Source organism: Lacerta agilis, chromosome 8 (genome assembly GCF_009819535.1).
Source record: "Lacerta agilis isolate rLacAgi1 chromosome 8, rLacAgi1.pri, whole genome shotgun sequence".
NCBI classification, from domain to species: domain Eukaryota; kingdom Metazoa; phylum Chordata; class Lepidosauria; order Squamata; family Lacertidae; genus Lacerta; species Lacerta agilis.
In genome coordinates, this window is record NC_046319.1 from 32,087,122 (window position 1) to 32,111,747 (window position 24,626).

The 24,626-nt window shown below is 45.3% G+C and overlaps 1 protein-coding gene across 8 annotated transcripts; it reads left to right on the plus strand.

The window, feature by feature from the left end:
* The first annotated feature begins 3,224 nt into the window (after positions 1 to 3,224).
* SALL1 (spalt like transcription factor 1) lies at positions 3,225 to 24,626 on the plus strand. 8 transcript variants are annotated; one of them, XM_033156810.1, is made up of 4 exons: positions 3,225 to 3,246; positions 4,458 to 4,550; positions 16,194 to 19,615; positions 23,606 to 24,626. In XM_033156810.1, exons 2-4 carry the CDS (start codon positions 4,475 to 4,477, stop codon positions 24,056 to 24,058), a joined length of 3,951 nt encoding a protein of 1,316 aa, XP_033012701.1. In that variant the 5' UTR covers positions 3,225 to 3,246; positions 4,458 to 4,474; the 3' UTR covers positions 24,059 to 24,626. The 8 variants fall into 8 exon arrangements, with proteins under 8 accessions (XP_033012701.1, XP_033012700.1, XP_033012698.1 ...); XM_033156809.1 differs by lacking the exon at positions 3,225 to 3,246 and adding an exon at positions 4,173 to 4,295; XM_033156807.1 differs by lacking the exon at positions 3,225 to 3,246 and having other exon boundaries at positions 23,618 to 24,626.

A 24,626-nucleotide genomic window follows, 5' to 3' on the forward strand; every position in this document is an offset into this window, starting at 1 on the left:
AAAAAGAAAAACCCTCAACTTTCTCCAATTGCTTGTTTTTCACTTTAAATGGCTTTCTGCAGCGTTCTCATTTTTCTTCATAGTTTGGAGATCTCTCTCTCAAATAGATCTATATATATATTAATGGACATTGTGAACTTTGGTCGTATCTTAAGCGTCTCGGGAAGTCTGAATCAGAAATACACTTTTTTGGAAATTTTATTTTGCCATGTCTAGAAAAAAAAGTGCGATGTCAAAAGATAATTTCTCGTTGCATCCTATGGGGAAGAACTTTTGGGAAAGAAAAGAGGCGGTGTGGGGGAAACAAGCTAATTGACGACGACGACAACAACAACACCCCAACCTTATGTCATGTGGCTGCAAATGCGAGTTAATTTCCAGCGCGTCTCTAGCCTGCAAGAACTTGGAAGGGACCTAAGGACTTGCTTGGCCAAAGGCAATCCCGAATCGAGAAAGCGTACCGACCTGGTGTGTAAATAGGTGTATACACATTGTCTGCTCCTAAGAGTGTTGTGTCTAGGGAAACACACGGGGAACAACAGTATGTAAGTTTCTCCGCCGGTTGAAATTGACAAGGAGGGAAAAGGCGCGCCCAGGAGGACGAAGGTGGTGTCTGATTCCCTGCCCGAGTATATTCATCTCTGCCGAAGCATGTCTTTAAATATTCAGTGCAAAATAATGACATCCGAAGAGCGCGTTATTATCTTCATTTTTCAACATCTTCTCAAGCTGATGGCTCCGTTTGTCTTTTGATCAAACTCTTACTGTACCCAAGAAACCGCTGTTGCGTTGGGGGGGGGGGGAGAGAGACGGGAGGAGAAGAAGCGAGAAATATCTGTCTATACACACACTTCCAGGAGAGATTCTTGAAAGAGAGGAATCGCCCAATTCTATCCAATGGCCAGCACGCCTTTATGCTTTTGGAGGTGCGCATCGCCTCCCACCCACTTGGTAAACGCTATCAGGGTTTTAGCTTTTTTAAATTAAAAGAAGCGAGGATTCTTTTTGGGGTGGGGGTGGGGATAAAGACTGGGCCAACTGAGGAGGGCAATCTTTTCCTTCCACCCAGCCCCCCTCCCTCCTTTTTAACCGGCTCATTTGAAATTGTAATGAGTTGTATTTGATCAAGCGTCTGCTATTACAGAGAGTTTGTTAATATTGATACCCAGGGAAAGAAGTCGTTTCAATCACAGAGTAAATAAGCCGGAGGAGAGGGTGGGAAAAGAGGAGGAGGAGAACGAAGGAAGGAAGGGCGGAGTTGTGGATGGGTGCGGAAAGAGGAGCGGACCGCTCCAAAGGGTTACAGGACCAGGATCCCAGTGTCAGCTCGGGGCTTAATGCGAGTTGAGAACGGATCAAAAATCTACTTTTTCTTTTAAACTGCTGCCGGGGTGTGCGTGAGAGAGGCTAGTTATTTTGTGTACGGGACGAGGGGGGGGGGTGAAGGGAGAAAGAGGCCCCCTACGAAAAACCTTGAGTCCCCAGCGTTTTGGGGAACCGGTGCCCAAAGTTCTGGAGCCTGGAAGGCGCCGAGCGTTTCTGAGGCTCGGTTGGTTGCGTGGCGGTTGTTGGAGAGGGGAGGAGGGGATCCGTGGGTCCAGCCCCACATGCTTTGGAGTTGGGAGCCTGAGGTTGGATCAGGAGACGGGGAGAGATGGATGGTACCCATTGCGGATGTGCGCGTGTGTGGAATCCAGACCTAGACGGCTATCCGTAGGCCGATGCGCTTAGCATTGCGCTACGCGGCCAGGTTAAGACGCCGCGTTTCCCAAAGCGCATTAGGGACCTTTTAACCGGAGGATCGGTTCCCTCTGTGCAAGCAGTGCCACGCACAGAGCGATTCCCAACACAGTATGAACCGATCCCCCAAAAGCACATCAGATCTGGAGGGGAAATTAACTTCGTAGGCTTTCCCTGACCCATAAAAAAAATTATAAATCGTGTAAAGTAATCCGTTAATTCGAATTGCCTGAACGCTGCCGTTTCAGACTGCGACTCGCAAATCACTCAATCCGGAGCAGAAGAGGAGCAGGCCGCTTAAGAGTTAAGCGCTTTGAGGATCACCAGGTTTTCAACCCTCTTTTCTTCTAGACACAAAAGGGATCCTCTCCTTTCCTGAAACACACGTCGAAGTTGTGGCTTAAAAAAAAAAAAATTAAAAGTAGCTCTTTGCAGGAGTGGCAATGCTTTGGGGTTGGGGAGGAGGAGGAGAGGATGAGGGAAGGTGCAAATAGTGGGAAGAGATAAGGAACAGCCCGAGGGATAGCAAAGTCTCCTCTCGGAACATGTCCGGCACCATATGTACAAACACACCGTCCCTCACACAAGACACACACGGTCCACCATCAGTTTATTGGTCTGCAGAGATTAAAAAATCCAACCCATTATAAACACTTATAGGAGAAATTCATACCAGTTGATTAAAAGGAAGAAGGAGAGAAAGGTGAAAAATGAACAAGGCTAAGAAAGCGAGGAAAAGGAAGTTAAGGAGAAGCAAAGAAACTTTAGTTGCTAGGGAAGTGAGGGGAAATGATCAAAAAGGGAAAGTCAGTTAATATGTAACCAAAAAGAACACTTCAAAGTGCAATCTAATACACATGTATACTCAGAAGTAAATCCCACTGAGCTCACTGGGGCTTACGCCCGAGTAAGCAGGTAGAAGATGGCACAGCCTGTCAAACGAGTGGGAAGAAGAGCGAAGGGAAAGTGCAGCGTGCGGCTGTCGCCATCGCCTTTCCCCACCGAGGCCCCGCCCCCTTCCTCCCTGGCCCCGCCCCCTCCTCCCCAGGATTCCGCCAGGGAGACGAGCCCGCTCGTTTCCGCCACCAACCTCTTCCAGCCGCCTGCTCGGGGTGATTGACGCCGCTCTCAGCCAACGCCAGCCGCAGCTGCGGGGAAGCGGCCCCGCCCCTTTGGGCGCCGCCGCCGCCGCCGCGGGGCGGGCGGGCGAGCGAAAAAGTTTGCCGCGATTGTCCTGGGAGGGCGCGAGGCTTAAAGGGCGAGCGGGCGAGCTTCCTCTTTTCAGCACCCTTCGGGGTCCGTGATGGATGGCGAGCAAGGAGGGGCGCGAGGAGGAAGTGGGAAGGGAGCAAAGGTGGGAGTTGCTAAAATACACACATACATACAAAAATCCCAGAAATGTAACTTTTTCACATTTATTTATTTATTTATTTTTGCGGGGGGCATCAGCCAAAAGATTAGGCAAACATCCATACAGAAGAGGAGACCGGAGATGATTTAGCAAAGGTACTACTGAGTTGGTTTGCTTCGAAAGTCCTCAACTATTGCTCTGAGACCGAAACTTTAAAATGACAGCTACCCATTAATCGGTGCTATTTGTTCCAGCGTGGGCGATGGCGAGACGATGAGAGCAGCAGCAGAGATGCTTCCTCGACCCCTTTGCCCGTCTCCCCACTTCTCTGCTGCTGCTGCTGCCATCGTCGCCTCTCAGACCCGTTCCCGAGGTCTTAAATAAGTGGAGACCATCATTCGCTTTTTGCCTAAACCACTTTTCTTTCTTTTTGCACCAAAAGAAAGCCGAACGCTCTAACATGATACGATCCTTACTCGGAAGTAAGTTCCCCTGAAGCCCGGGAGGCTCCTGAGAGAGAAAACATGCAGGGGTGAGATCGGGTCAGTTTTTCAAAAAGGAAGAAGACCCTCCCTCCTCCCCAAGATGCTGCGATGCCATGCACACTTACCTGGGAACAATCCCCATTGCAAACAGTGGGACTTACTTCTGAGTAAGCAGGGCAACAGGATTGAACCCACACTTAAAAGTTGGCTAAAATAGGATAACATTTAACACTTAAATGTTAGCTAAAATAGGGTAAGACCCCCCCCCCCCAGCTTGGGGAAAAAAGAGAGGAAGGTGGGGGGAAGGAAGCAAAACTCCTGGAACGGGAGGAAGCAGCCCCAGCCAAAGAGAAAGAAAAGTTGTGGGGGGTTGGAGCGCATTCCTATAGTAACAGGACCGGCGTGCTCAGTCCCAGCTGGTTGCTAAGAGGGTTAAAAACTGTATCCAAACAGCTTTTCTGGTTAGGCTGGGGAAGGTGGAGAGCGCGCGAGAGGGGGGGGGAGAGCGAGAGAGAGCGGGGGGTGTTGGAGCGGGTGGAACCCTTGCCACATGGGCCGGCTCATTGGGCGGGAGCGGCGGAGAGACAAGGGTCTCCAGCAAATCAGCGGCTAATTGATTAAGGCGAGCTCGTTTGAATAGAGCTGGCCCTGTGCCAATCGCCTTTCAAAGAGCCCCCTGTATGATTAATCGCAATGCATTATTGATAATCACAATTATAGTAAGACACATGCGCGGTGCGCGGAGGATCGGGCAAGCGGGAGGAGGCGGGAGAGGGAGGGGAAGCGCCAGGAGGAGGAGGAGAAGGAGAAGGAGGGGGGCCAGGCTCGATTTCCGTAATTTTGAGAAGATTTTTTTTTAGTAATTTTTTATTCTGCCCCAGCTGATGTTTGCGCCAGCATGTCGCGGAGGAAACAGGCGAAGCCGCAGCACTTCCAAACCGACCCCGAGCTGGCCTCGAGATCTCAGCGCAATGGTGAGCTTTTTTTAAGGGGGGGGGGTTGAGCAGTTGCGTCCTGTTGGGGTGGCTTTTTTAAGGGAGGGGGGACCTTTTTTTTAAATAAAAAACGAAGAAATCGCTCTCGCTCGCTCTGTCCTGGGCGCGATTTCCCTCACTTCCGACCCATAGAACACTGATACATGTCTATCTCTTTCTTGTTAAAGCGATTATGGATCCCCCCCCCCCACAAACAATCGGAACAAACTTACCTTCGGGGTTAGAGACGGTGGAGGGATGTGTGTGTGTATGAGAGAGAGAGAGAGAGAGAGACAGACTTTGGAAGCAAGAGCGTGAAGTTGATCAGCTGGAGTTGTGACTTCTTGCGGATGGTTCGAGTCCTGGGTGGTTTCCTTCCTCCTCTCTTCCCGCCCCCCTCCTCAAGCCCCGTCGCTGCCCTCTGTGGATCTTTCCCTCGCTGGATCGTTTTCGATCTGGCAAGCGGAGACCGGATCTCTCTCAATTAGCCGCACCGCCCCCCCTTCCCTGAACACGCACGCTGCCACTCGCACGTTGATCGGAAGCGGAGTTGGAGATTTCTCTTTCCCCACCTCCCCTTTGGGAAAGATGCGCAGGACCTTGACGCTCCCCCCTTCTCTTTCAGGGGGTGCATCTCTTGGGGCCTGAATCTTAGAATAAAACATAGTTTATCCAAAGATCTCTCCCCACCCCTATTTTTTTATGGAGTCTTTTTTCGGTTTCCCTTCTCAGCATTGCCTGAGAGGGCTGCCCTGGAATATTGCAACTTTCCCCTCTCTCTCCAACGTGAATTTTAGAGGAAGTTAAAAAGGGTGGTTTTTTGTTGTTTTTAATCCCGCGTTTACCGACAGCGGGGGTAGGTGGGGGGTTGGCAGCGCCTCCTTCGCTCCCGGATGTCGCCGATGGGTGAGTGAGAGCGAGATCTCCTTTTTCTGGCGCCCGGCGCGGTGCGCTCCTTCTTTCGTTTCCTTCATCTCCCTCTCCTCCTCGGCGTGCCCAGCTGGCCGGCTCAGCTTCTGCTCCGCCGGGCTCCACTCCCGCGTTGAATTTTCTTACCGTCGTTTATTGCCCTGCCGCTGTGGCGGATCAGTGTTCGAGTTTGCCCCTTTCCTCTATGATTGCCTTGGGGTGGGGGTGTGTGCCAAAGCTTCTTCGGTGCGTAGGGGAGACTTTGGCGATCGTGGGAAATTTCCATTTAAAGTGGTGTGTGTGTGTGCGTGCGTATCTCGGTATGTGGCGGCCTGCCTTTTAATGCCTTTGGTATTGATAATGCGGGGGGGGGAGTAGAGAGGGGCCCCATTTTTACCTGTGCCTGTGAAAACCGGGTGAGTTGCTGAATTTGGGGAAGGGGGCGGCGAAGCCAGCGAAGAGGCCTTTCGCTGCGTGCATGGATCATCCGCAGGAAGTGGGGGCTTGTGGAAAAGCCCCGAATCCAAGAGAAAGTTTTCTTTTCGATGCCAGGCTTGTCAGTTTCTCCAGCGGGCAGAGGAGGAGGGCATAGCAACATGTTTCTTGTTCCAAAGTTGTTTTGTAGGGTTTTTTGGGTGGCGGTGGCGGTGTTTGGGGGTGCGGTATGCTCGGATCCTCAGCAGGAGATGCAAAGTTCTCCGTTTGTTTTTAGCAGAGGAAAGTGCGGGGGGGGGGGGCGGCGAGAAGGCACTGTGGCAAACCTAAGAACGGAGAGCGTCCCTGCGCGACCCTCCGTTCCTCCTCCGCCGAAGAAGTAATGGAAGGTAGCCAGGATCGTTAGGGCAGGATGGCAAGAGAGAGGAGGATGTTTGTGGACGGAGCACTTTTCCCAAGGAGTCTTACTCGGGAGTAAAACTCTCTTGAGTTCACGGCAGTTGTAGAAGTGCGAATTGGATTGTGGTAACTCTTATTTAGTGCGTGTGTGTTTTGGAAAAAATCTCCTTAAATTTCTATACACGACAGACAATACGCGTGAGTTTAAGTGGATTCAATGTTCGCATGTAAAGTTTGCGTGGTTGCTTAACACTTTTTTCGGGGGGGGGGTGTTGAGAGAGGCTGTAAAAAGAGAGAAATTGGTGGAGGAGGAGGATGGCCTGCTCTGCCCAGTTCAGACGTGCAGTTAGGGTGGTACTTCGAGCACAGTGGGCAGCTTGATAAAAGCTGACTCAAAAAATCTTCACAGAAGGATGGTGACCATGTTGTGTTTCCAGTGCTGTAATACAGATTGTATAGAAAGAATATAGATATAGATATAGATAGTGCAGAAGCTCTTCAATTTGATTTTTTTTTTTGCAAGGAAACAGCCCTAATCCTCCTTTTTAACTACTCCTCTTGCCCTCCCCCCTTTGCCTTCACACACATACAAACACCCTGCACGTTTCCAGAGCAAATTTCTGTCTGTCTTAAGGGATTTGGCCAGGGGGGGTGATCTGCAAGAGTCTGTGTGGAGTGAGTCACCAATAGAAGCTGTGCCTCTCCCACAGTCCCATTTAAACCCCCAGCTTAGTCATTAAAAGTAGCAGTCAACAGACAAGCCCCCTCAAGCCCCCGAACCTTTCAGCATCACCCAGATCAGGGCAGCCAGTGCGGAAGGCATGGAAGTTCTTTCATTTGTCTTTTTCATGCCAGCTTTATACCACCACCCCACTTTTTTATTTTTAGTATTTCTCCCTGTTTCCATAAGCTACCATATCCTCATCCCTTATTCCCCCCCCCCAATTTTTTACTGAAGAGACCTTCCAAAAGTTCGGCAACAAATTGAGCCAAAGGAACTGCAAGCAAGTTTCTATTTCCCTGGAAAGAAAGTGTCCCTTTGTGGTTTTATTATAAGGCAACTTTTTGGCATCTTAAAAAGCAACAACACAAAAAACAAAAATCCATGTCCTATCCTTTCTCAAATTCTTGACAAACGTTGGGATTCTTGTAAGGAAACTTCTTGACCTTCTTCTTTCGACTTTAGATGAGTTGATGTCCCTTCAGTTTATTATCTAAACACTCTTTTCAGAAATCGGTCGGGCACATATATTTTGCAACTTCATTTTTCTGCCACCAACTCCAGGTTGAAATTTCAAGAATACACTTTAGATCGCTCCGTTTTGTTTCTTCTTCTTCTTTATTTCTCTTACAAGAGTTCCAACAGAAGAACTCTCTGGTCTTCAAGCTGGTTCAGGGATAGGAATAAGCAAATTTATTCTCTTTACCTTGTTGGGTGCAAGAGAGGGGACTGCTTCCCCCCCACAAAAACAAAAATTCTACTACTCTCTGATAGGTCAAGGCATCTTTGATTTGTTAAGACCTAGCTAGCTACAATTCTCCACCCTCTATATTTTAGTCTCTGGAGTCGTTTTCTTTGTACGCCTCTTCCAAAACCACCCTGCTGCAGAGTTAGGGAGGAAATTCATCTTAGGAGGGAGTTTTCATGCCTGTTGCTAACTTGATGTGCTTAAAATAACTAGATTTCATCAAAGCACAATGATACGAAGACAATACTGGTCCAGCTCTTTAGTCACTAGTTCATTGTTCTTCGGGTAAGCATTTCTAACAGTTAGCTATCTTAGTCTTTCTTCTTCTCCCCCCTCCCTTTCCTTACCAGTAATAGATTTAGGTTATGGCTCTCTTTACATGCTTGGACAATAAGTTTGACTAAGTTGCCTGGAGGCTATATTTTGTAATAGTGTTAACAGGATTGAGTGTTGTAATAATATTGGTATACAATGGTGCTGCTAAAGCCTTCAATACGGATAGTTTCCTTCACTATATGATCTATATTTTGATGTCCTAAAATTGTACACAGCTTCTCATATATGTATGTGTATATATATATATATATATATATATATACGCACAGATACGCATACATTCTTATCAAGCTGAGATTAGGCAGGGTAATTAAAAGCTCAGGAAAGCACGGTGTTTTCTATCACTGCTAATCTAGAAATAATTGCTGTGAAAACAAATTATATATCTTACAAATAAAATGTCATAGAATTGCCCATGTAGAGCCGGTTTCATTTTCTGGTTACTTCCCCACCCCCACCCCCCTCTAGTAATCCGTTTTAGAATCCAGATCTCAGAAATTTCTCGACCTGCAGCTGTCTTTTTTTATTATTCATTTAAAGAAACACTTGTCTTTCTGTGGCCTAGTTTTTATCCATCTTTCTTGAGAATTTTATACAGAGAATTTCTGGCGCTTTGCTATTTAAAGTTCTGCTGGCCTTTTCTCATTCTTTTCATTTGTGCTGCTGAAAAATTTAGGACTGGTTTTGGTGCTGTTAGGTGAAAAAAAAAATTCCCTAACAGTGGAAACGGTAGAGCAAACATCTGGAGTTCCAGACATAAATTGTATTCAACAAGTTATTGGCTGCTGTTGGGGAAAATACACAGCTGAAGAGTTGCTTCTTGAAATTTAGGGTACTAATCCTATCCTCATTTACCTGAGACTAAGCTTTTTTCATATTGAGTTTGTCTGGTTTTTGAGGAGACATGTGGGATTTCCCTGCTGTCTAAGGTTTCTAGAATACTTGTTACATTTAAAGTTGATTGTATACTCCCCCCCCCCCCCAGCTTGTGTTTTTTTTTTTAAAAAAGAGGGCAATGGCCTAATCTTAACACAGAAGCAGTATTTCTGGAGCAGTTATTCAGTCTATTGCAAAGACTGGGACAGAAGGATAATCTAGAGGGAACAAGGTGCTAATAATTCCCTTTGGGCATGGGAAACACAAACTCTGGGATTCATAGTGAACTATTAACCTATCCTGACTATCTACACTTTTGACATAATTATCCAAGTTATAATTAATTACATTTTCAATTAACACCATTTGAAATCAGGCTTGCTGAACAATGGTCTCTCTCTCTCCCCCCCCCCCTTATTATAGGATGAGGCATTTCTTTTCAAAAGAGACCGAACTATTTTTGGACAATTGTGTATGTACTTAACATTTTAACAAAATAGAATATTTGAGACGAGTTCAACACAGGCAGAAATGCTAAGAATAATTCATGAACGGCCCTCAGTACTTGGATTCAGAAGTAAATCTTGTTTCAAATGAAGGGCAATTGCCTTCGTACAGATGTTTTAAAGTTGCAGTTATACAATCAGTGTGAAATGATTTTGAGAGTCTGGGGTTGTGTTCGCGAAATATCGTCCTTTGCCCCTTTCCGAGCTGCATGTTTTGTGTCCTCTGAAACCTCATTTAACTTTTGTGCAATCACTTCCAAAAGTAGCTGTTTCAATAGATTTTCCTTTCCTTTTCTCCCCTTTTAACTCCTGATAAAGATCCTTTCCAGAAGGGTGCATTTCTTAGGTGTAGAAACATCCTTTTTGTTGATCACTGTGGCAAATCATATCAGCTGGAGAAGGGAGGGGGAGAGATGCAATAAATTGATAATAAGCTGGTGGAGAGTGATTGTGGGAAGAATCTTCCAGATAACCGCTGGTAAAGGCAACCTGAGAGAGGGCCCCAATCAATGCCTCTTCTACCTTTTCCAAAAGTGGATGGTGATATCTCAAATATATATATTTTTGGTCCTTTTTCGGGGGTGGGGTGGGGAGCCAAAAAGCCAGACTTGTCTCCCAGCAGTGGCTTTGCTCAGAGGGCTATTAGTTGGGGAAGTTTGGCCAATCCGTGCTAGGGGGAAACCTCGAAGTGTTTGGATGTTTTAACCTTTGCCAGCCTCCTTCCAGTCAAAGGTGACAAAGTTCAGATCACAATATGCAGTTCAATATCTTGCCGGTGACCCCCAAATAGAGTCTTACCAGGCGCTTAGCAGGAAGCTGGTAGTTTATTTTAGCTTCACCTTATCAGCCTCGCTGCTTTTGCTAACTCTTATTCCCTTGTCACCCCCTTGGATGCCAGACCCCCAAAGAGGGGATTGACAGCCAGTTGCCACAGCGCCTTTGCCTCCCCCCCCATTCCAAACAACAGGGATTTGGTTTCTTGTTCCTTTGCCAATGTTTGCATAGCCAAAGTTTAGATATTGCTTCTCCTCCCCTCCTCTTTCCCCTTCTCTTTGGTTTCTCACTGGAACAATGAAACTGCTCTCAACTTTTTGGGAGAAACTGTTGCAGCAGGAACCCCACCTAGTGTTCGTAGGAAAGAGTTCTTTTATTTTAAGTAGCTACATAGGTAGGCCCGTCTCCCGGCTTTAAAAAGAAAGAAAGAAATGCTTTTAAACAGTGCAAATCAATTAACAATTGGGTTAATTGAAAGGCGCGTCTGTGTATTTGATCTCGGGTGGAAGAATCCTTTTCTAAGGGGTTTCAAAGGGATGGTAGCAATACCAAGTTTGCTAGTTGTTGTAGGGAAGGATGGAAACTCTTGGGAAGAGACGGTATATATTCTTAATATATTGCCCCTATAATGTCTCTACTAATGTTTGAATATAAATACAGCTGTGATTTCCCCCCTCCCCCCGCCCAGTTCCTTTTTAAATTACTTAGGAGAAGGAAGAGACTACGTTTGACCTGTATTTGCATATGTATATCCTAACTTATCTATAAACTTTATTCTTGTAATGGAAATATCAGTGCAAAGTTGTTCTGTGAATGTCCAGAAATGCATTCCAAATAATATTTAATCATAAAGTGGAAAGGCCTTGTCCAATCTCATTGCTTTGCAGATAGACACTTAGAGAGAGAGGCTTACAAGATTTGTGGGAGATGACTGAATGCTTGAATTTTTCTTGGGAAGTTTTTGCCTCAAAGCAGTTCAGAATTTCTCTCTTTGGAGAAAGCAATCAAGATGGCATGAATAGTTAAGATTAGCAGCAGAATTCTTGCAGTTTTGTAGGATTCAGTGCTTGATTGGTGGATGTAGGCCTTGGAAAGCAAAGTTCCATGGGTGGCATTTTTCTTTTTTTAAAAATAGGCGTCTGCTGTTGAAACTTCATTTTCTTATAAACGCATCATCTCTTTGAATCTTCTATTTCAAAAGTTCTGCCTGCAGATATATTATCATGCTTCTTTTTAACAAGATCTATAAAAGATTAAATCTTTCTGTCAGGTGATAGGCAGAGTTGCTTTGGTTCATCATGTCGCCAATTACTCTGATTAAAAAGCCATTAAGGAAACACTGCCTTAATTTTGTTTCATTTCAGGGTTTTTTTTGTTTGGAAAATATGACTTTAAAGTAGTGGAATCTGCTTTAAGCTGTAATGTATTTCAGTTTCTGAAATTTTTAAGCGTGTTGTTTTTAATGAACCTGAGAAGCAATTGTGAATTTAGGTTATTCCTGATTAGCATGTGAGCATTTTCCCCTGTGTGTGCCAAACAGTGGTAAGAGGAGACAATGCCAGTGTCAGTTTTAGAATATTTAGCATGCACATATCAAATTTGTTGAGGAAAAAAAATAATCACTAGGTATTAACGCTGGGGAAATAAAAGTTCCTTAGCGTAAGTCTTTTGGTACAGTTTTTGCAAGAAAATCTCATAGTTTTGTTTCTTCTTAATTGGCCCTTATGAGTGCAGTATAATATTTCTATATATATATTTTTAAAGCAATTTGTACTTTAAATCCTGTAACTGGAATGTGTTGTGCTGAGCATTGCAACTTAAGGTAGCGAAAGAACAGCGAGCGCTGCAACATGACATGGAGGACATGTGTTGCATTTTGTGTGCAGAGAAGTATCAGGCAGGTAAAATAACAGGGCCTTTGTAAACTAGGATTATAATAATCTACTGCAAGGGTGAATAAAGGGAATTGGAACAGGTTTTAATTTTCAGTACAGGCGTGCTAAATATTTGAAGCAAATCCATTGTCGTGTGTACAATTCATCAGTTCGTTTTCTGATTTCTCTCTTCTCTTCTCCCCCCCCCCGCAAGTTATTTAGTTTTGAATCTGTCATTATTTGTCTAAGCACAGCTGACCAAGCAAAACCATGTTTTAAAGTGGGCTTTATGTTTTGATAAATGTGATCTGGTTGAAAAGTATTTTCGACTGAATGTGGAGCTTAATAGAACATGCTGACATAATAGTTTTAATGCATTTTGTTGAAAATGTGTGAACAAACAGAATAGCTTTTGTTCCTTCATAATTGGCTGTAAAAGTAGATGGAAACATCACCATTACATATGGAAATGTGGAAGAGAGAAAGGAATAACATTTTCGGTCGGCTATATTCAGAATTGGATTCCCTGGTTTTAAAATAAGCATCTAAAATGGATGCCTCATTTGAAATTAGTTGTCAAAATACAATGCTCTAAATGGAATGTGTGTCACGATGGATCTATATATTTTCTTCTGCACGAAACAGGGAAATAACTAAAGCAGTGTATGCAAATAGACTGCATTTAATATTTCACCTTACCTTTTTTTTTACGCCCAAGAAGTGAAGCATCGAAATTGCAGCCTTAATATGCTAGGATGTGACAAGAGGCAGGGCGACCAAATATTATTATTTTAAAATGGATTGAAAATTATCCTTTACCAGTAAAAACCTTTGTAGAGGGGTATCTATTTTTTTTTTTTTTAAAGAAAATAATGCAAAGACTGTATGGCACATTTGCCCCATAGTATATCTTGAAAGGAGTTCATTTACTCTTCTGTATAAATGCAGAACTCTAAAGTATTTGCTGTTTAAGGAAACTGAGCGAAGTTCTCTCTCTCTCTCTCTCTCTCTCTCTCTCTCTCTCTCTCTCTCTCTCTCTCGGTGGGTCCAATGGCTGTGTAAACTTGGATCAGTTTTAACTTGTAAAAGCAAACTCTTCTTCACCCCCCCCCCCTTTTCCCAGGAACTTTTAATGTTCGTTTTCTTCTGAGATTTAATTTGGAAGTCATGGAAACTACCTATTATCTGATTTTAGTGTTGCAGCAAAACAGGCAGGGAGGTAATCCTTGAATTAAACGAGCTCCCCCCACCCACCCTTCCCTGGCTTTCTAAATTGACCACACACAATCTGTACAACCAAATTCTGTGTCCTCATGCTGAGAAAACAATAGGGAACCATCCTTTCTTTTGAATAAGATCAGCTAGTTTGAAGTCAGAGGCTGCTTCTTCTTCTTTTTGTAACGATTAATTTACAAATGGATCTTAGCGATAAGAAAAGGGAGCAACGAGTGATAACAAACATGAAATGAAAGGGGGTTCTTCTAATGAAAGGTTCCGAGTTATCTGCTAAACAATTGACAAGAGTTAAAAGCAAATAGTTTTGATATGCACTCAGACAAGGGAGATTGCAGAGGGTTATCAACCTTAACAACCCAGATTGATTTCTTATTGTATAGAAACATTTTCTCTTAACAGCTCATCTTCTCCCCCCCCCTTTGATGGTTTCTCCATCCCCCCCCCTTTCCCAGAAATGTAAAGTTTTTAATGCTGCTTTTATAGATATGAGGTCATACTCTGATCTAATCTCCATGGTTGTAAAGTACAATGACTACAGGCAGTTGTGGGATCTTGTATACTCACAATGGGGATACCCAGAGATTTACACTGGTATCACTGAGGTTAGGATTGGCATCATAAAAGGCAATTTAACATCCCAATCCTAAGCACATTTAGTTGGATGTAAGTCCTGTCGATCAGGGATTTAAGATTTCCAACTGATGCGGCAATTATGAAGAAGTCGCCAACATTGAATTCAGTGGGGCTTACTTTGGAGTAAGTGTGGAAATCTGTGCTAGGGACCTGCAGTTCTGGATGAAGCAGTTGACTAGCAAAGAAAAAATGCATAACATGTTGATTGCGACTTAGGGGTTTGTGGAGCTATAGCAGAGTGGAAAGGACTCTGCGGTCTTCAAGTAAGCATCATAAGTAGGATTAGGCAACAAATGCTTGATTGTGAAAATATGAATATTATTCTTTGACAAGGGATTTCTCATTTTTTCCCCATTTTATGTGTAACAAAGGCTTTAGATGCAGTGGAGTGAACTTTGGAAGGGAAAACCAATGTTTTGCAGGAGGATCAGAGTTACCTCTGAGTTATGCAGGAATGGGAAAGCTAGCTTGTTTGTTTGTTTCTCGTTGATGTCAACCTGAAGCTTGGGTGATATGTGCTTTCCCCCCCCCCTCACCCTTCTCCCCCCCCCATTCTTTCTTGTCAGCAACTGATTGGGACCTTGAACGACTACAAATTAGTTTAGTGACGGGGTGACTGTCACTGATATCTTTGAATCGGTTGAGGATGAACAAGGTTGACGGGGAGCTTGAGAGTCTAATGAGTCCTTCAAATGCTTGATTTGCCACTCGGTGGACAACTAGGCAATAAGCAGTATGAAACATTGGAAATCAATACCTTGCTATGGAATTTCATTATGCCCCAATGTCTTTGGTTCATACTATTTTATCTTTTGATGGATTATCTGGAGGAAATGATCATCCGAGACACAGGTAGCCATAAAAAGCTCCCCTTGTACAGTCTTAAAAATCAGTCATGGGCAACCTCTGTGAAGTCACAATATTGATTTTTTTCAACGTGTATGGCCAGTCTTGGTCTGTTTTGGTAGTGGGAGAAAGCAGAAGATCTCACCAAAACGTCTTGGAGGGAGAAAGAAAGATGCAATGCAAGGCCTACTGGTTCCTTCTCTGGTGCTTGAAGCCATGCGCCGTTGCTAGGAAGCAATATTTACAGGCTTGGCAAGGGGGACACACAATCCCTAGATGGAAATTTGCATGCTCTTTCGGTAGCTTCCAGCACCTCAATTCTGGCACCAGTACTCACTGCCTGAACCTCCCACCTTCCTTTGCAGATCCAGTTAAGGCTGTTATTTTCATGCTGTGTGCAGTATTCCTTTACTCTACAGTAGCCTGACCTGGTAACATAAAAACAAGGCTAACAATGGAGGAAAGATGAAATGAATCAACAATATGTTGTGCTGAATGCAAACATTATCAGCCGCAGCATGCGAAATGGCGCCCGGTGCACTAAACGGTGCTCTTCATTTCGGCCGCCTCCATGTGTGCAAGAGTCAAATTGCATCTTTTGCCCCTTCTCTCTCATCCGGAAATTTAATTTCTAGGGATCATCTAAAAGGGGCCTGAGAGTTCAGGCCAGATGTAGTCTACAAGCTGCCCTCCAAATGGACTGCAACTCCTATAATCTCTGACTATTGACCATGACAACTGGGGTCGATGGTAGTTGTAGCTCAAAATCAGGGGTCAGCAAACTTTTTCAGCAGGGGGCCGGTCCACTGTCCCTCAGACCTTGTGGGGGGCCAGGCTATATTTTGAAAAGAAAAAAAAATGAACGAATTCCTATGCCCTACAAATAACCCAGAGATGCATTTTACATAAAAGCACACATTCTACTCATGTAAAAACACACTGATTTCCGGACCATCTGCGGGCCGCATTTAGAAGGTGATTGGGCCAGATCCGGCCCCCGGGCCTTCGTTTGGGGATCCCTGCTCAAAATATTTGGAACATTCAACATTGGCTACCCCTGCTTTAAGACCATGTGGCTGCACATTGACTTTTTTTTTTAAGTCACTCACGAAATAGGGAAAGTAACATTTATCATGGCCAGGTACCAGAAAATCAGGGAGATCTTGGGGATACAAGCAAAGAGTGTAGGAAAGTGAAGGGGTGGTTGAAGACGAAGCAGGAAACCTATTTGAGATAGATGTGCTCTAGCAAATCTTAACATCGCCTATCCTACAGACCAGATTTGTGTTTCTACACGGTTGCTAATCTTGCTCTTTTTCTTACCCCCCTCCCCTTGCCTTGATGTTTTAGGAGACACGCAGAAGGGTCAAACAAATCGAACCACCAAGGCGAAGGATGCCCACGTCTGTGGCAGATGCTGTGCTGAGTTCTTTGAACTATCGGATCTCCTGCAACACAAGAAGAACTGTAGTAAAAATCAATTAGTTTTAATTGTGAATGAAAATCCTGTTTCTCCTTCTGAAGCCTGCCCTCCCAGCTCCCCTACTGATAATCCTGACGAGCAGAGGAATGACACAGTTAATAACATGGATCAAGTAGACCGCAGCAGCCATCCTGAGCATAACAACAAACTTGACAAAGAAGAATCCATGGATGTGGAGGCTTCCGGCGTTCGTAACGGCACTAGCGGCAGTTCCCAGAGCGCCAGCGATAGCGTTGCGAGTGGTAACTGCTCCACCGTGGGTACCTCAGCTATCACAACCTCTCTACCTCAAATAGGGGACCTGACAACGCTAGGCAACTTCTCGGTCATCAACAGCAACGTCATAATTGAAAATCTTCAGAGCACGAAAGTGGCGGTCGCCCAGTTCTCGCAGGAAGCGCGGTGCAATGGCGCTTCGGCTGGCAAGCTGGCCATCCCTTCCCTCATGGAGCAACTGTTGGCTTTGCAGCAGCAACAGATCCACCAGTTGCAGCTGATTGAACAAATTCGTCACCAAATATTATTGCTGGCTTCACAGAACGTGGACCTGCCAACGTCTCCCAGCCCCTCTCAGAGCACGTTACGAACATCTGCCAACCCCTTGTCCACGTTAAGTTCCCATTTATCCCAGCAGCTGGCTGCGGCGGCTGGGTTGGCACAAAGCCTAGCTAGCCAGTCTGCCAGCATCAGTGGTGTGAAGCAACTGCCCCCTATACAGCTACCTCAGAGCAATCCTGGCAACCCGGCGATTCCATCCAGTAGCGGCTCATCTCCAAATATTAACCTGTCTGCAGCAGCAATTACGGCACCATCCTCTGACAAAGGGGCTACAAATGCTGGTGGCCCGCAGCTTGGCAGCCCGCCAGTGACGGCGGCGTCCTCACCAGCTTTTGCAATAAGCAGTTTATTAAGCCCTGTATCGAACCCTCTTCTACCTCAACCCGCCCCTAGCAACTCTGTGTTCCCCAGTCCTTTGTCCGGTCTCGGAACGCCTGCAGAGGATTTGAGCTCCTTGGCTGCCCTGGCCCAGCAAAGGAAAAGCAAGCCCCCCAGCCTGGCCACCTTCGAAGCGAAAAGTGCTTCAGACGAAGCATTCTTCAAGCATAAATGCAGATTCTGTGCAAAAGTGTTTGGGAGCGACAGTGCCTTGCAGATCCATTTGCGTTCTCACACCGGGGAGAGGCCGTTCAAATGCAACATCTGTGGAAACCGGTTTTCCACCAAGGGGAACTTAAAAGTCCACTTTCAGCGTCATAAAGAAAAATACCCTCACATTCAAATGAACCCGTACCCAGTGCCAGAGCATTTGGACAACATTCCCACAAGCACAGGTATCCCGTATGGAATGTCGATACCGCCCGAGAAGCCTGTAACAAGCTGGCTGGACAGCAAGCCAGTGTTATCTACTTTGACGACATCGGTTGGCCTACCGCTTCCTCCCACAATTCCGAGCTTGACCCCTTTCATCAAAACAGAGGAGCCTCAGCCTATTCCCATCACTCACCCTTCATCTAGTCCCCCATGTTCTGTGAAAAGCGACTCTGGCTCCATTGATCCTGCTGGGAAAAACTCCAACGGGCATTTAGTTGAAGGGGAGGCGGGCCCCTTGCTGTCCTCCAATGACAAGCCAGAGGAAAGCACCCAGATGCCCAGCGCCTCTGCTAGTCTTAACAGTTCTGTAACCTCGCCGGCAGCAGATTCAGGTTCCATCAATGTGGTCACTTTCACCAATCCACTGATGCCTCTCATGTCAGAGCAATTTAAGGCCAAGTTTCCATTTGGGGGGCTGCTGGACACAACGCCGACCTCTGAGACCTCCAAACTGCAGCAGCTAGTGGAAAATATTGACAAAAAGGCAACTGACCCCAATGAGTGTGTCATTTGCCACCGAGTTCTTAGTTGCCAGAGTGCTTTGAAAATGCACTATCGCACACATACTGGTGAAAGGCCCTTTAAGTGCAAAATCTGTGGCCGCGCCTTTACGACAAAAGGAAATCTCAAGACCCATTACAGCGTTCACCGTGCCATGCCCCCGCTGCGAGTGCAACACTCCTGCCCAATCTGCCAGAAAAAGTTCACCAATGCCGTTGTGCTACAGCAGCACATCCGGATGCACATGGGCGGACAGATACCCAACACACCTGTGACAGAAAACTATCCCGAGTCGATGGAATCTGACACGGGGTCTTTTGATGAGAAGAACTTTGATGATCTGGATAACTTTTCTGATGAAAACATGGAAGACTGTCCCGACAGCAGCGTGCCAGATACCCCCAAATCCATTGATGCATCTCAAGATAGTTTATCATCTTCCCCATTGCCACTGGAAATGTCAAGTATTGCTGCTTTAGAAAATCAGATGAAGATGATCAATGCGGGGCTTGCTGAGCAGCTTCAAGCAAGCTTAAAATCTGTTGAGAATGGGTCGGTGGAAGGGGACATCATGACGAATGATTCGTCATCCATTGGTGGCGATATGGAAAGCCAAAGTGCTGGGAGTCCTGCTATTTCAGAGTCTACCTCTTCCATGCAGGCCTTGTCCCCTTCCAACAGCACGGCTGAGTACCACAAGTCGCCGTGCATCGAAGAGAAACCACCAAAAATGTTACCGAACGATTTTGCCAACGGTTGGCCTCCAGCCCTTGCAAACGGTGGTGCTTTGGATTTGACGTCTGGCAACCCCGAGAAAATGATTAAGGAAGAGTCCCTGAGCATGCTGTTTCCTTTCCGAGACAGAGGCAAGCTGAAGAACACGGCCTGCGACATTTGTGGCAAAACGTTTGCATGTCAGAGTGCCTTGGACATTCATTACAGAAGTCATACCAAAGAGAGACCATTTATTTGCACAGTTTGCAATCGTGGCTTTTCCACAAAGGGTAATTTGAAGCAGCATATGTTGACACATCAAATGCGAGATCTACCATCACAGCTGTTTGAACCCAATTCAACCCTTGGCCCCAATCAGAACTCTTCGTCAGTGATGCCCGCTAACTCGCTCTCGTCTCTGATAAAGACGGAGGTTAACGGTTTTGTACACAGCGCTCCTCAGGACAGCAAAGAGATGTCGCCTGCCCTGGTTCCTTCGGGGCCTCTGCCACCTTCAGCTACGTCGCCAGTCTTGCTTCCAGCTCTCCCCAGAAGAACGCCGAAGCAGCACTACTGCAACACGTGTGGGAAAACCTTCTCGTCCTCCAGCGCTTTGCAGATCCACGAAAGGACTCACACCGGAGAGAAGCCTTTTGCCTGCACTATATGTGGAAGAGCTTTCACAACAAAAGGCAATCTTAAGGTACTTCCTTCCCCACCACTATATTCATAATATTCTGTCTTGCTTTTGGCATCATGTTGCACTTGACATATTTGGGCCTGGTTTGTGCATAACCATGGTTTATTGAGCAAACCACAAGTTTTCCCACAGATGATCAAAACAAACCACCTCTTGTTTCTGTTTTCCAACTTCTGACTTATTCCTTTGTAGTTTGGTTGAGTGTCTTGGGTGGGGTGGTCAAACAAACCATGGTTAAGGGAAGGATGATGGGTTAGCACAGTAAGGCCAAGCAATAGTTAAAAGAAACCAAAGTTTGTAAAAACAAAATAAAATAATAAAATAATCCTTCCAGTAGCACCTTAGAGACCAACTAAGTTTGTTCTTGGTATGAGCTTTCGTGTGCATGCACACTTCTTCAGATACACCTGAAGAATATCTGAAGAAGATATCTGAAGAAGTGTGCATGCACACGAAAGCTCATACCGAGAACAAACTTAGTTGGTCTCTAAGGTGCTACTGGAAGGATTTTTTTTATTTTTTATTTTGTTTTGACTATGGGAGACCAACACAGCTACCTACCTGTAACTCAAAGTTTGTAAGTCAACCATGAGTCATGGCTTCAGATTCAGGTTTGTTGGCAGGAAACAAATCATACTTAACATGCTGGGCAGGGTTCACACATGACACTACACCTTGGTTTAATAAATTGTGGTCTAGCATGGTGTGTAAATTGGACGTTTGCATTTCACGCTGTGCATCCTGTCTTTTGTCTGCAGTCTCCAGGAGAGCTCCACATTTTTACATGGCAAGCCTAAACCCTTCCTGCACACCGATACTCCCATGTAAATTGTGAATGGAATACACTCAATTTCACATGTATGGAAACCTGAGCCAAATTGTGTTTTGTAGCACGTGTTCTTAGATGAACCTCTTCAATCCTTTTATGGTTCTGTGATGTGCATACCCAGCAATGGTGCTTGCTGCATGCAATGGAGGGGCGTTGCCCACAGATTACTGATATTAGATTACTGATACCTGATGGCGAATATAAAGGAGCAGGAAGCTCTGTTTTGGGGACTGATGCTAAGGCAAAAGCTGTGTGGGGTGTCAATATGTTTGTATGACTATACCATGCGTTACCCCATCTACTAATAAAGAGAAGGATTAGTTTGCTTTCCCCAGGACCTTCAACCATGATTTTTGGGAAAGTGGGAAAGGGAGGGGGAAGGCTTCTGCTTCTGCTGAAACTCCAGGTTAGAGAGGTAAAACGGGTATTGCTTCCATCAGTAGAAGATAAGGCTCCCAGACCTCAATATCCTTCATCCCTACTGTTTTTGGATATGACCTCAGTGGTGTCCAAGAGGAGATGGTGCCAGAGCCAATGACTGGCAGAGCCCTGTTGAGTTTTGTAAGGGCAACACTGAGATTCAAGAGTAGGAAGGTGACAGGCAGTGTCCCAGATTGGCCTAGTGGACCAGCCTCCACTATGCTATTTATTTCTTTTAAAATATTTATAGGTTGCCTTTCTGGATGAAGGCCACTCAAAAGTAGCACACAACAGTATTCTGCACAGTGAATTTCTTAATCTTTTCCCTCGTTTGCCAAAAAAAAGTTTATTTCTTTTCTCATGCTCATAACCCAACTTGTTCTCCTACATTACCCATGGAAGTGTACCAGTGTTAGAAACTAAGATATATAATATAATCACCAAATGGCACTTTAAACCTAGGTTACAGTTACCACAATGAATTGTCTAGGTGTCATTCCCCCCTCATTTCATTTGGTTACCTTATTTATATTTCTTAGAACAAATCTCAGTGTCATTTACAACACATTAAGCCATCAGATAAAACAATCCAGAATAAAACAAACACAAGCTTTCAAATCCTTCTCTTAGTGACATTTTGCTTTCCCCAGTCACCAACCTGGCATCCAGAGATCTCCACGTGGTCGCAGTTGCACCCACAAAACACACCTGGTGCCTGGCTAGTTTCTAACACTGGAGTGTGCATGTGGCTTCTAAGTCATCACCTAACCAGGCACTAATCACCTTAGCTTTAGCTTTCCTGTATTTTCAGTTCCTGGCCAATTATTTCCATGCATAACAGCTAGAAGCATATTTGCATACATCTGTGTTAATCTAATCACTGTTTTGTGTTTTCATACTTCATCCCCCCACCCCTTTGGTGAATGCAGAATTTTATAGACTCCCCAATTAAAGACACTCTGAAAGTGTACTTTCAATATATACTCAGAACAGCAAAAGAATCCTCTCGTTACAATTAAGTTACTCTTTTCGTAATGTTAAAGCAGAGCACCACGAAGTCCTAAATATGAGCAAGATGCTAGCTTTAATTGCAAATCTAGCTGATGTTTCTTACTGGCATGTGTTGAAAAAGCAAATGTGCTTCATTTATATAACCAGTGCTTTTTTTTCTTTCTAAAAAAATATGTTTAGGGAGACTCTCATTTTCCTACTCATGTTGACATACTGCCCCTCAGTGAGGCCAAACTTAAATTCACAAAATGTTTAGGGGTATGCATACCCCTGCTTCGTCCCCCCCAAAGGACTGTATATTACACTGGTGAAGCATTCTCAAATGCGCATCTCCCCTCCACCCCCTGCTGATGGTCTTTTCCTCTAGAGATTTTTTGCAGAGGCGATACAAGATGAGTAACTACTTTCAGGGCATCCGGCCTGCACATGTTAAGCTCTCCAAGGAGCAATTAGTGGAGGATTCTTTCAACCAGTTTAACTGGACGTTTATAGGGGAAAGGGGTGTCTAATAAAGTAGTTGGCATTGTGATGGCAGTGGGTGGTGAAAATAGATCGAACTGTGCATGGCCACGCTAAACAAAATGCATTTAATAAAAGCGAGGGGTTGTAAAGTCCATCTTGTAGACAGGAGAAACTTAGGCTGTTAGTTGAACCAGATGAGCTGTTGTTGGTTATTGATTAAAAAGAGGAATTTTAACCTTTTAACCTTTTGCATGGCCTTCTAGAATGGGAATAGTCAATGTCTATATTCTAGGAGGGGGGTACGCACACACATTGCTATCCAGGCAATGGTCTGAGGAATGAAAGTGTATATACTGCAGCATAAAGGGCTCCCCTGCAAAGTGGTTCAGCTCCACAATAGAGCTGGGTGGTACTCTGTTCTGGCATCAGAACCCAGGCCTATCATGCCCGGCAAACAGGTACTTCAACTTCTCTTGCCTCTGAAATCCCAAAGAATGATGTCTCATTAAAGGTGTGAACTAGCTCTATTTTTGCACAGCTTTCAATGTTGTTTCCCCAACCCCCTTCCTTGCCAAGTGCAAAGCGTAGGCAGGCTGTTTGAACCTTCCTCTTGGTGTTTGCTTGCTGCCTCTTTTCCCTTCCCACCTTTATTCAGTCACAGAACTTGAGGGAAGTCTGGGAACTCTTTCCTACATGGTCCAGACACCAACCAGAGCCAGTCCTACGTAGCTTCAGCAAGGTTCCTGTGTCATATGTCCTCAAACTAGGCTTAGGGGAAACTGAGGTGCCATAGACTGCCTGCAGCCTGCCAGTTGACCATCTATCTGCTATAGATCAGGGGTAGGGAATCTCAGACCCAAGGCCTAAATATGCCCTGCCACAGGCCACCCTCCTTCAGTCATATCCCTACTTCTTAAGCCATAACCCTCACCAGCATTAGGGGTTGTTTTTGCTTGGCTAGAATGTACCCTTGCTCTCTGATGATGCCTCTCATTTGCTTGGATTGAGGACCAAGAGAGAGAGGTGTGTGTAGAAACTTGCCCACTTTGCAAAACTGTGCATATATTTCTCTATATCTCCACCCACTTTGGTCTCTGGTCCCACCCAGCCTGGCATGTGGCCCCTGGACGTTTGCCTAGAAGGGAATGTGACCCATGGGCTAATAAGCTATTCCCCACCCCTTCTGTAGACGGCAAGAACCAACAATGGAGATGCAGTGTTTTCAGGTATTTTTGACCGCTGTGAAAATAACGCCTGCCGCTGCTAACCAGTCTCTCTTTCAGGTTCACATGGGGACGCACATGTGGAACAGCACACCTGCCCGGCGAGGCAGACGGCTTTCTGTGGATGGCCCCATGACTTTTCTCGGAAGCAACCCTGTGAAGTTTCCAGACATCTTTCCAAAAGAGTTGGCCGTGAGGTCGGGAAATGGAGACCCGTCCAGCTTCTGGAATCAGTACGCCGCGGCTCTCTCCAACGGCTTGGCGATGAAGACGAACGAGATCTCGGTCATTCAGAATGGTGGCATCCCTCCAATTCCTGGGAGCCTGGGCAATGGGAGCAGCTCCCCGATTAGCGGCTTGACGGGCAGTCTGGAGAAGCTCCAGAACTCGGAACCTAACGCGCCTCTAGCTGGTCTGGAGAAAATGGCAGGCAGCGAGAATGGGACTAATTTCCGCTTCACGCGCTTTGTGGAAGACGGCAAAGAGATTGTAACCAATTAGGACACGTGTTACGAACATTCCGGCAGATATTGCAACCTAAGGTTGTGCAGGCTTTTGTTTTCTTTGGAAGTTGGGGGGGTGGGGGCGAATTGACAAAGTGACATTTAAAAAGAGACATTCTTTTGTACCCTGTTCGACATCTAGAGTTCTAAAAACAGCTTATTTATTAGTGATATAACTTTTTTTTTTTTTTGCTTTGCAAACACATGCAAGCATTAACTTTGGTCTTCTGTATTTTGAACTAAATACTAATTGACTAGAGTGCTGTAACATTTATGGCAATGCAAGTCTGTTCAGCTAGGTGGTCTCGTTCTGGCATTTAACTTATTTTCTATATCCAGTTTAACATGAACTTTTTGTGGGGGCGACGCAGTGCCTCCGTAATCCATTTCTCCCACCCACCCACCCATCACCCCCCCTCTCGTAACAAAAAGTCTGTATATGTGTATACTTCGATCCCGATGGGAAAAAGAGATTTATCGGCAAATACGTTGTTTAATTCTCCAAACAGATTTGCGCACAGGATTTGAAAATGGACAATATAAAATTCAACTATATGCATCCTCCA

Excerpts from the sequence above, each read along its gene's own strand:
- SALL1 (XM_033156805.1), top strand. The coding sequence starts at position 14,690 with ATGCTTGATTTGCCACTCGGTGGACAACTAGGCAATAAGCAGTATGAA. Across the intron at positions 14,850-16,193 it reads AATGATCATCCGAGACACAG|GAGACACGCAGAAGGGTCAA; the intron begins GTAGCCATAAAA and ends TTGATGTTTTAG. Across the intron at positions 19,616-23,605 it reads CAACAAAAGGCAATCTTAAG|TCTCTCTTTCAGGTTCACAT; the intron begins GTACTTCCTTCC and ends GCTGCTAACCAG.